At 28.5% G+C, this 12,106-nt stretch overlaps 1 protein-coding gene across 1 annotated transcript; it reads left to right on the top strand.

Moving 5' to 3' along the window:
• Positions 1–8,003: 8,003 nt before the first annotated feature.
• Positions 8,004–10,943, top strand: LOC110726664 (protein FAR1-RELATED SEQUENCE 5-like). Its single transcript, XM_021906134.1, has 6 exons — positions 8,004–8,166; positions 8,662–8,910; positions 8,988–9,277; positions 9,334–9,579; positions 9,745–10,599; positions 10,719–10,943. The coding sequence occupies exons 1-6, from the start codon at positions 8,004–8,006 to the stop codon at positions 10,941–10,943; spliced, it is 2,028 nt and encodes a 675-aa protein (XP_021761826.1).
• The last annotated feature ends 1,163 nt before the right edge of the window (positions 10,944–12,106 follow it).

Genomic DNA, 12,106 nt, shown 5'->3' with positions numbered 1-12,106 from the left:
ATTGTTGTTATTACTGTTAATATTATTATTATTATTATTAATATTATTATTATTATTACCATTATTATTATTGTTGTTGTTGTTGTCGTCGTTGTAATAAGAGTTTAAAAGAATGAAATTTGGCTTTATATCATTAGCAATATCATTAGACGTAAATTAAGAGCTGAGTTGAACTGAACTGAGCTGAACTGAACTGAGCTGAACTGAACTGAACTGAGCTGAATTTCAACGGAAGAGAACAATCCCTAATATGAGTATTGTGAAGATGAAACTATGAAAGTGCATTACATCTTTCGGGTGTTTTTAGTTGACACGCTTCTTTAACAAATTTGAATTGAACAAGATTTCTAGGCACATGATTATGTTTTATCATTACTATAAATTACAAAAGTTAGAGTGTATACTCTTTACCTTAAAATATGTTTTATCCATTCACTTTTAGTTGGGTATTAATTAAGTGTTTATCGAGACCAATATAAGAAGATCTCACATGAACATGATTATATTTTTTTTCTAAACGTATAAATCACAAAAGATTATTAAAGGAGTGTGCGTGTAAATAATGTAAATTATTTTATTTTTTTTTGTGATTAAAAAAATGAGGAAATTTTAAATATTATACTATCTTCATTTCACATTATGATGTGCAACATTTGACTCTTTGAGTAATATAAAAAATTCAATTGTTGCATGTAATTTGAAACGGATGTAGTATAATAATTTTTTTTTAACTCATATATTTTAACTTTATTTATATCAAAAAGTATTGCTAATAATAATTATTAGTAAATTTTAATTAAATATATTATGTGACTACAAATTTTTAATATTTACTCTAGTAATTAAGATACTAACTAAATTTTGCACCTTTTGCCATGTAGGATTAATATTAATACCACCTCTGATTTTTTTTAGTTACAACTTTGGGGTATTATTTACAAGATATAAAATATTTTAAAGTTGCAACTAAAAAAAAAAAAACAATTGGAGGTAGTAATAGTAATATTCAAAATGTTTGCAAGCTTTCCTTAAATTAATTACTAGGAGTAACAAATTTTCTTTACTAATAATGATACACATCATATGGATGAATGGATCAAATCAATTGATTCATTCTAATTTCCTTAGAACCAAAAAAAAATAAAATTATATATAATATATATAATAATAATAATAATAATAATAATAATAATAATAATAATAATTCGTCTTGGAAATATCTTTTCTCATCTTCCATATCGTCCTTTTCAATCATCACAGGTCCTCCACAAACATCCGCCATATTTCACCGGCAGTAAATTTTCGTACATCCAATTGTTATTGCATTTATCAATCACAAATTCGATCACAATAATATAGAAAAGCATTATCTTGATTGTACGTATCATATCATGATTTAATATTTCAATTTAATGTAATTCATAGTTAAAATATTAAAAGAAAAGCTATTATAGTATTTTTGTAAGAATTGTAACACTTAAAAAACAAGACTAACCAAAATACACACGAATTTTTTTCTTAACTTGGCAATATAAAGATAAACCCTTTAACCACATACATCACCCTCTTCATTAGTTTAACATAAGTTTAATAATTGGTCATTTTACACTTTTTTTTTTTTTTTTTTTTTTTTGCACACGAGGGGCTAGGCCCCGGAAAAGAATTTGGTCATTCTAAGCATTGGTATAAATTATTCGAATCCAACTAGCCTTCTGGCCCATGCAACACACGGTTTAGTTATAGTTATACTATATAAATAATTATTTTTTAATATATTTATATTGGCAAATGAATAGTTTATAGAGGAGAAGAAGAGGTGAAAATTGAATGTAATTGTAGTAGAAATTAAATTGGAGGAAAGTGAACCAAACAACATTTAATCATTCATATATGTATTGAATTAAATTTAAGGTGACATGTGGCATTGGAGAAAAAAAAAATGAAATGTACATGTGGCATTATAGGGTTGATGGTTTTTGTTTTTAAATACTAGTATATATAGACTAGTATAGATATAGACTAGTATAGATAGATTAAGGTTAGTTTATTTATTTAATTGACTTAAAAAGCCTTCTAACAAAGTGTGAAATTTTTGGCATACCATAAATAAATACTACTTATATTCTACATTTCTACGTAGATTTTAATTGTAGTAATAATATATGTCATATTGAACCTTTTAGTTGTTTATAGTATTGATGAACTTGATTCATGTGTAATTGTGTGAACAACTAACTGCCGACTACAAAATTAAATTAAAGTTTAAACACTTTTTTCTCTTCTATTCTAACTTTTTCCATAAAAACACATTATTTATACAGTATACAGCTTACACTAAACCATACGTATCAAGCAAGTACCCGTAGATACAAGATTGCCACGTTACACCTTCATGTTTTAAGATATTTCTGCCCAAAACACTTTTGTGATTTCCAAAGATATTTATAACATGTTATTTAGTATCTTGTTGTTATTATCTTTATTGATAGTATCTTCATAATAATATTATTTAATGTATTATGTGTTTTTTGTATGTTAGAATTTGTTTATAATGTATCTTAACATGTTTATGGATTCTGTCCCAAGCTCCCAATGCAAACAAGTATGGAATAGTACGATACTGTTTGATGATTTACAAGATTAGATTTATATTAAGATCAGATCTTTGAATCTTTGATCCTCTTTTCTAAAAAAATCTATAAACATGCCGACATACATAATAGATGATTAGATGATCATATCGCTAGCTTATAATTAGTTACATAAAGTTTTGAGTGCTACGTAAAATTCAAGACAAACTAATAAAGTGATACGAAGTATAATATAAATTAAAAAGTTTTATTTTTTGTTCGACATAACTTAGATCTTTGTCTTTCCATCCAATCTTACTCCGTATCAAATTCCACTTATCATCTCATCTAACTACAACCCTTGTTATTATTTTATTTTAATTTTTATCATTCGATGATTTTATTCACTATATATATATTCATCATTAAGTTTTGCTTCTTTTTTTTTTTTTTTTAATATAGTTTGTTTATAAAATTCTTCCATCCTTTTTTTTAGTGTACATAATATGTGTAGACTGTAATAAAAACAAATCAATTTGACTTTTTTTTTTCCGACAAAGGTTAAAAAAAGATTACAAACTAGTACTAGAAGAAGAATTACAAACTAGTACTCCGTACTAAAACAAATTAAACTTGTTGCCATCTCTATAGCAATATTGACCTCAATTCATTTTATAAGAACTGTTGGCATTTGAGTCTTATATTCTTATGTTGTCGTTATTGATAACTTTCTCCGATTTTTATAAAGTTGCAGCAGTTTGACTGTTACACTATTTATGTGTTTTACTTTGATTAGTTTTGATGATTTATACTTAAGTAAATAAAAAATATAGTTACGTAAAATCTTGTTAGGTTCGTCTCGATTTATACTATTTTAATATTATATTTTTTACATATTGATAATTAAAGATATTAACGAATAAAATTATGCATCGACAAGCATAAAAAGAGAAGTATTGCAATTTAAAAAAAAAAAGAAATATGTTGTACGAGTATATGACTTCAGATCAATACGTAGAATAGTTGCAAGTGGTCCATTGATACTTTATAAGGACTGAATCTATATATTTTTGACACAAGCATCTACGGAGTATTAGATTCGACCCATGACGATCCGCCGCGATCCATATTATTTTTATATGTATTATATATACGAAGTATTTATTTTATTTTTTACTATTTGTTTAATCAATTCCTATTTTAGTTTGCTTTTTATTTGTTTTGGTGGAAAGTGCAAAGCATTGTCAATAATTTACTAATACTTTTCCTATTTCTTTCGATAGTTTAATGTCATGTTTGAAAAGTGTAGCATCTTCGACCTTTCAGTTAAGATCGAGCTACGGATGCATTAGAATCCGCAATATAGTAATAGCAACTTCTCTATAATTAATTAAGTAATTGGTAAGAAAGTGTCTAGTCGTTTGGATGTTGTTTCTTTTAATTTTTAATTTTTTTGCGGTTGCAATTTATTTAGTGCTACCAAATTTCTTTTGTAGCTATAATATATACTATGGAGTAATACTATAGTGCAAGTGTGCAACCAAGCAATAAGAAGTGAGGAACAATTTTCATATATTTCATTATAGAAATAAATAAATATAAATCAGATCATAAATTTGAGCAAAAGGTTTTAAATTATCTCTCTACATACACTATGTCACTATTATTTTAAATTTATCCAATTTGAATTACTCAGATTATATCGTATGTATTACAGGTGAACTCGGGTAACTTAAGTCTTAGTACATCAACAATCTCTACGTCTTTTAAAATATCAGTATGTTTTGGTGAAAAAGCCGATTACAAAAGCAATAATGCAAAGAAAATAAGTTAAAATTTGAGTATCTATCACAATATAAGATTTTTAGACAAGCTAATACTCCAACTAGTTGATCTCAAGTTACAATTTCAATTCTTATTACGGATTATCAAATATTAAATACAAGTATATAGTAAGATTTATAATTAATATGTAACAAATAAACAAGACAATATAAGATTTTTAGATGATGCTTGTTAAGTTTTAAGACATTTAGGCATGTGCATAGTGGAAGCCCAAACCATTATTGTACTGTTGAGGTCTTTCCTAGACACAATCCATTTTGCAAATCCATTGATAATACAATAATATACAACCCTAGCTTTAGTGGTAAGGCCAAGTTATGAAGGAACAAGAAAACATTCTTAACCAAAATTGGCCCCTTTTCTTATTAGCCAAAAGAATTTGGAGTATATTTTGCCCACTTTTTTGCCGAATATATTTATATTTAGTTGGCATGGGACCCTATGATCTTTTACAAGGAACACCAATATCATGATGTTGCTGGAATTGCAGAATTTGTAGCATTATTAGTTCAATTCATATATTGCATATCATAGTATATATATCACATGAAATATTATATTTGTATATATGCTAAGATGCTACTTTAATTAAAATAAACTTGTAGGTTAGCAAGTAACCATTAATTGTGTAATATATGTAGTCAAGTGGCAAATGCCATGTGGCGTAGTAATATGAATCATAGAGTATTATAGATTTGACAACAACTTTGAGTACATCTTGTTTGGTTAACGATCACTGAAATTATTATCAATTCACCTTATTATTTTCACTTATTTTAAGAAAATAAGTTTTATAAGCTAATAATAATACCAAGCTAAAAGCTTATAAGCTAATAATAATTATCTAAGTTCTGTAATAAGACGAAAAAAAAACTTTAATAAGGTCTAATAAGCTCAAATAATTTCACGTTTGAATAATTGAATTAAAATAAGCTCATTAAAAATAAAAAATAAAAATAATGAATCATCCTGTTTTAAACAAAATGTATAAAGTTTGAGTACTCTTTGCATAATGCAGTCAATTCCAAAATTAACAAATATATATCTAAGAGTATATGAAGATCCACTAACATAAGATTAATGGAATCTAATATTGGAATAGTGAATTTGGAATATCAAATCTCCAATAAGAAGTATAGTTTTGGATAAGATACCTAAACATTGCTCATCACTCTACATATTATAGTAGCCTAGTGTAATGTGATGGTGGAAAAGTGCATCATTAACAATAGATAATTACAATTAGTAAGCTTAATTTAATGTTAATTATGTTAGGTGGAAAAGTGCACCATCGTCAACAATTTGGCTAAGATGAATATATACGTTAAGTAATTAGAAAAGTCCCAAGTTGTTTGGTTGCTGTCTAATTCTTTTCGTTTCTTTTGTGGGTGCAAAATTAACATATGATGTAATACTTAGTAATTCTAATACTTTTCTTTAATTTAAGAAGATAAAGTTACTTAAAAAAGTCTCTTTGCTAAACTTTTGGCTAACTTACATGACAAAGCATGAGAGCACTACGTAATTAATTAATAATTATACACTAATTTTAATTTCTTGGATAAACTTTGCATGAATTGAAGGAATCATTATACAATGTAAGACTAGGTGACTATGACTGCATTTTTGATTGTCTAGATTGATTATAACAAGAAGTTAAGAATAAAAATGTATATTAAAACTTTTAGTTTGTGTCTTCAAATTATCCAAAGGTCAATTACATTAGTCAAGAGTTGAGCCTCTAATAAACGTTGGGATTCTAGCATCCTATTATAGATCATCATAAGCCATTTGTACGTAGTGAGTGATGGATGAGTGTAAAGTAGAGATATACAATCGCAACTATGTGCACTATAAGATTGTGAATTCTTAGCATGTCAATATGCATGCTATATATTCATTTGAATCCAAGCCACCTAATAAAAACTTAATAATTCGTATAATTATCTAGCTGATCAGAAAATTAACATGTAAATTAAAATTAAAGAAATTCAAGGTCTTAGGGCTTGTTTGATTTATTGAAAACAACGGAACTAAACTTAATTGAATTGATGATTGGAGTTGAACTGAATTGAACTGACTGAATAGAGCTGAAATAATGAGAAAAGAAAATTAATTAGGAACTGAACTGAATTGAACTGAAATTAAGCTGAAGAGAACATGTCCTTAGTACCCTCACTTTCTTCTATTGATAAGTTTAGATTATTTCAATAAAAAAGTTATGTAAATATAATTTCTTATAAAATATGTTCATATAACATAAGTTTAAATAAATTAAATATTTGAAAAAATAACTTCAAAAATTAAAAAATACAAATAAAGATAAATAGTCTAGTAAAAATAAAATAAATTCATGTAAAATAGAATTATTCAGATGAACCAGTCAAATAGAACCTTAATATGACTAGCTAGGCATCTATAATAAAACATACATAATTGGGGTATTTATTTTAAACCAAGGGGTATTAAGAATAAGTTTCGTTGATAACTTAACCTCGAATCATAAACTTATTAAAATGCGCGTGAGCTTATCATGATCTTTTTTTTTTTCCCTAAAATTAACTGAGTACTTAGCTACCAAATTGGCTTATGGAGATGCAACTCCAGCAAGAGTTGTAAGGTTAATATTACTCGGAATGAAGTAGGAAAATTAGCTTTCTAAATGAGCAGTTGAACACTACTAAATGCTGAAAAAGATAGAGCACGTTGTGCACGTACATAAATTAGCCTAGCCAAATATATATGGACCCTCACATTACATTTATTTCATCCTACCAAACTCATGATTCTAGAATATTATTAGGTGCACTGCTCTGACTAATTTGATTATTTGCTTTGAAAGGGTTAGTATTAGCCTACAAATGATATAATTAGGAAGGTTTTTATGACATTTCTACGATTAATGAGAGCCATTAGTTGTACGTCAAGGTAGTCCTTAATCTTATAACTTGTACTTGTATATTTCAACTTGGATATAAATTATATAAATAAGAAGTCATGACTATTCAAAGTTAAAATTCATCAAATTAATTAATTTTGATTGACTTTAATTTGTGAAGAATCAACATCTTGTACCCAATTGATACGTAATATGTTTGAAGATCTAGTGTTTAGGATAAGAGAGTTTGCGTATATTAAGGAATATTTTCCTAGTCTAATTGTCGACATTTAACCACCAACCACCTTTCAAACTAACTTTATCAACTTTCAACAACATTCAAGTTTTTCAGTTATGGTGTTTTTTTTTTACTTTTACCAACATCAACATTCACTAATGCAAAAATTCTTGGGTGGACCTGGTCCACAATAAATTTATTGTGGACCTTAGGGTCTCACGTGCCACAACCCACTGAACAGCCCATCTCCTACTAACTTATTTCACAGCCCAGTCCACTAACTTATTTCACAAGCCATTTCTTCTGCCACAACCTACTAATTTCCTTCCAGTTCGACGCCATTAACAACTAAAATAGAGCTCGAATTTTCATCTCTCTCCTTCTAATTGTACGCAATTCTAGGTTTTATTTTCTACTTAATCAATCAATTTCTTCAAATTTCATGGAGAATTCTTCTATACAATCAATTGAAATGGATCTAAATCGAAGTATACAGGACACTATAGAAAACTTCGATATTAATGTCATCAATTTCGATCTGAATGAAGCTGTTGAAGATGAAGAACAAGCTATTATTGAAGCTGAGGATGATAATGAAGTTCATGACGAAAATCAATCTCTAATGAAACCTCAAGGTATTATACGATATATTTATATGCAATTCATATTAGAATTCGATAATGTGAATTAAACGATTATGCAATCAATTGTTTGATTTGAAGATTAAATTAGACATTTAGGTTTTAATTTGATAATTTGAATTAGGCGATTATATTATGCAATTGTGAATTAAGCGATTATGCATATTTATGTTGATTGAAAATTAAGTAATTATGCGTAATTTATGTTTATTGAATTATGCGTAATTGTGAATTAAGCAGTTATGCGTAATTGTGAAAGTTAAGCGATTAAGTGTAATTGATGTTGATTGAAAATTAAGCGATTATGCATAATTAAGCAACTTTTAAGTAATATAGTTGCCTTTAGTAATAGTATAGTAATCTATTTTTAAAAATAAATACATTGTACTTATATGATGCTTGTTAAAGCTTTTCTGACATGCAAAGCCACTTTTAAGTAACATAGTTGCCTTTAGTGATAGTATAGTGATCTATTTTTTATAAAAACAGGTGCAAGTAATAACGATGAGATTAGTGGTTGGTTAGTAGGAGAAACTCGAGCAACACTTGCGAAAATACATGAATTGTATTGTCAACATGCTGCTGCAGTTGGTTTTAGTGTTAGAAAAGCAAAACAAACAAGCAAAATTGGAACTAAAGATATCATCACCAAAAAGTTCTTTGTATGTTCTGCAGCAGGATTAAGAAATTCTAGTAAAAAAAAGGAAAAAATTGCAGAAGAACTCTTGACAGAGGAAAGTTCTTCAGTTAAAAAAAAACAAGACAAAGTAGGAGGGTTCCAATAACAAGGACAAACTGTAATGCTTTGATAATAGCAAAATTGAATGAGGAAGGGCAATTTGAGATAGTTCAGCATGTGTTGGTGCACAATCATCCACTCACTAGACCACAATGGAACCATTTCCACCGTTCAGAGCGTGCAATGACTAGAATTAAAGGGCAAGTAATTGAGGCCATGCAAGAATCTAGACTAAGACCTATGGAATCCTTTAATTACATGTCAAATGAAGCTGGTGGAGAAGATGCTATTGGTCATACAGTGAAAGACCACATGAATTATTGTTATAAACTGAAAATAAAGGCCATTGAAGGAGGAGATTCTCAAGTAGTTTGTGACAAACTACAGGAAGCTTATTCTGAGGACCCTAACTTCTTTTTCAGAGTAAGGTGGATTCAGATGGAAGGGTTTGGAACTTGTTTTGGAGGGATTCCATGATGCTTGAAGATTATAAAATATATGGGGATGTCACTGTATTTGACACCACATATAGGACTAATCGTTACAACCTCATCTGTGCACCCTTTGTAGGAATAAACAATCACTGGAAGAACACTATGTTTGCTTGTTCTTTTATTGGTGATGAGACCACAGATTCATTTGTGTGGTTATTTGAGACCTTCAAAAAGGCAATTGCAGCCATGGCAGCAACAACCAAAGGTAATTTCAAATTTTGAAGGAACTTTTTGAATACCACTACATCTAAATATGTTTGTACTAAAATTATATAGTTACCTATATTTTAAATGCAATAACCAATTTTGAAACTATAGTAACTGTATAAAAATGTGCAGGTATTTCCAAATACTAGACATAGATTATGTCTATGGCACTTGATTCAAAATGCTGTAACAAGATTTGGAGTTTTGAAGAGTGATGATACATTCAAAGCTGCTTTCATGAAATGCTTGAGTGGTTGTATTAATGAAGCTCAGTTTGAAGTATGTTGGGATTCAATGATGACAAAGTACAAACTGAAAAACAATAGTTGGTTCAAAAGGTTATACTCACTGAAGCACAAGTGGTCAACAGCTCTAAGTAAGGACTTTTTCTCCGCGGGAATCTTGTCATCACAGAGAAGTGAGAGCACAAATCATGCAGTGGGATTCAAAGCAAACAAGAAAACAAGTTTGACAGAATTCTACAACATATTTCAGAAGACAGTGAAGACTTGGAGAAGGAATGAGGATTTTTATGAGTTCAATAGCATAAAATCAATTCCTACTTCAAGCTATCCAATGTCTGCCTTACTAAAACATGCTGCTGAGGTTTATACACATACATTATTCAGGGACTTTGAAGAAGAATTCAACCTAGCCATTGGATCTCAAACTAAACTGCTATTCATTAATGGAGACAAAATGGTTTACCAAGTGTACCTTGAAGGCAGAGATGGCACAACTCAAGCAGTAAATTATGATCCTGTTAACCAAACAATTCAATGTCCATGCAAGAATTTTGAAGAGTCAGGTTGGTTATGCTTCCATAGCCTTAGAATCTTACACATGTATTCTGTTGAAAAAATCCCAGAGCAATACATATCTATCAGGTGGACTAAAGTGGCTAAGGATAAAGTTTGGGAGAGTATTGAGGCAGAGCAAAGGAAGAAGGGGACATTAAACAACTTCACACCCTGGCGGCTACACATGGTGAGGAAGTATTATAGTTTAATCTTAAGAGCCACAAGTTTGAAAAAGCAAGGAAAGTGTTAGAAGAAAGCTATGCAAAAGATTCAAGTGCAATTGATGAGATTATTTCTGCTATGAAGTCAACTGACTACCATTCTGAGAACACTACAGGTGTAGAAGAGAATTCAGAAGCAACTTCGTCTAATGTGGTTCAAGTACTAGACCCAGCTCGTGCAAAAACTAAAGGAGGCCAATCAAATAAAAGGATTCCAGGAAGCTATGACTACATGAAAAAGGGGAAGAGGAGGAAACATAGAGAATTTGGTGCCAAAACACCAAATATTAATAATAAGTATATGCTCTGATAGTTTTAAGACACCAAATATTATTATTTTTTATCATAGTAACTTGAATTGTTACATGGTTACCTTTTATTTGTAATTTCATTCTTGGAAACTTTATATCTTTTAAATACTTATATAGTTTCTTTTTTTTTTTTTTAAGATATAGTGTCTTTTTTTATGATATAGTGTCTTTTATGATTGACATAGTGTCCTTTGTTGTAGTATTATGTCTTTTGATTTGATCTTAATTGTACTTATTGCTTTTCAAAGAAACAAGGAATAAAGCACATGAGTACTGTAATACCTTATACACAAACCTTTTTTCTCTAAACTTGTTGTTAATTGGTAGTTTGTTGTCCTACACAGAAGGCTTCTTTTAGTTGTTAAAGCTGTTTCAATGTTTCCTGTGATCAACAGATAACAAATCAAGAAATTGAAATGCTTAAATCTTAAATACTGATTATTATGATATAGTATCTTTTATGATTAACATAGTAACCTTTAATTTTGAGATATATACTTCTTGGAATAGTAATCTTTTTTTACAATATAGTGATCTTTATTTTAATATAGTAATCTTTATATAATACCCTTATATTGTTAGTTTATTACCATTAGTTAACATAGTCCATAATTTTGACTTAGTTACCTTTATATTTAGAATAGTAACCTTATGAATAAAATAGTGACTTTATTTTAACATATAGTGACCTATGATAATTACCATTAATTTAAAACATAGTCCTTATACTTTTGACACTATAAAATATTGAAAAGGAAGTAGCCTTTTTTTACCAAACAAAGACCTTGTAAATAATATAGTGACTTTATTTTAACATATAGTGACCTATGGTAATGAAGTGACATTTTAAACCAACTAAAGACCTTATAAATAATATAGTGACTTTATTTTAACATATAGTGACCTATGGTAAATGTGACCTTTTTGAACCAAACAAGGACCTTATAAATAATATAGTGACTTTATTTTAACATATAGTGACATAAGATAACAGAGATCTTTAATAATTGAATTAAACAAACAATATAGCATTTTCATAATATATTGGCAAAAGCTTGTTTACACAAAATGAATATTTTTCCATTCTTCATTCAATAACCTACACAAAAGTTGAATGAATACTAATTAGCTATACATTCTTCAAAGTACTTTGCTTAGTTTC

Source organism: Chenopodium quinoa, unplaced genomic scaffold, assembly GCF_001683475.1.
Source record: "Chenopodium quinoa cultivar QQ74 unplaced genomic scaffold, ASM168347v1, whole genome shotgun sequence".
Lineage (NCBI taxonomy): Eukaryota > Viridiplantae > Streptophyta > Magnoliopsida > Caryophyllales > Amaranthaceae > Chenopodium > Chenopodium quinoa.
Note: the sequence above shows the minus strand (reverse complement) of the source record. Positions and strands in the feature narration are given on the sequence as shown.

Coding starts and splice junctions, on each gene's coding strand:
- LOC110726664 (XM_021906134.1), top strand. CDS start 8,004: ATGGATCTAAATCGAAGTATACAGGACACTATAGAAAACTTCGATATT. Junction 9,278..9,333: donor TTGAAGGAGGAGATTCTCAA/GTAGTTTGTGAC, acceptor CTTCTTTTTCAG/AGTAAGGTGGATTCAGATGG. Junction 9,580..9,744: donor TATTTGAGACCTTCAAAAAG/GCAATTGCAGCC, acceptor AAAAATGTGCAG/GTATTTCCAAATACTAGACA.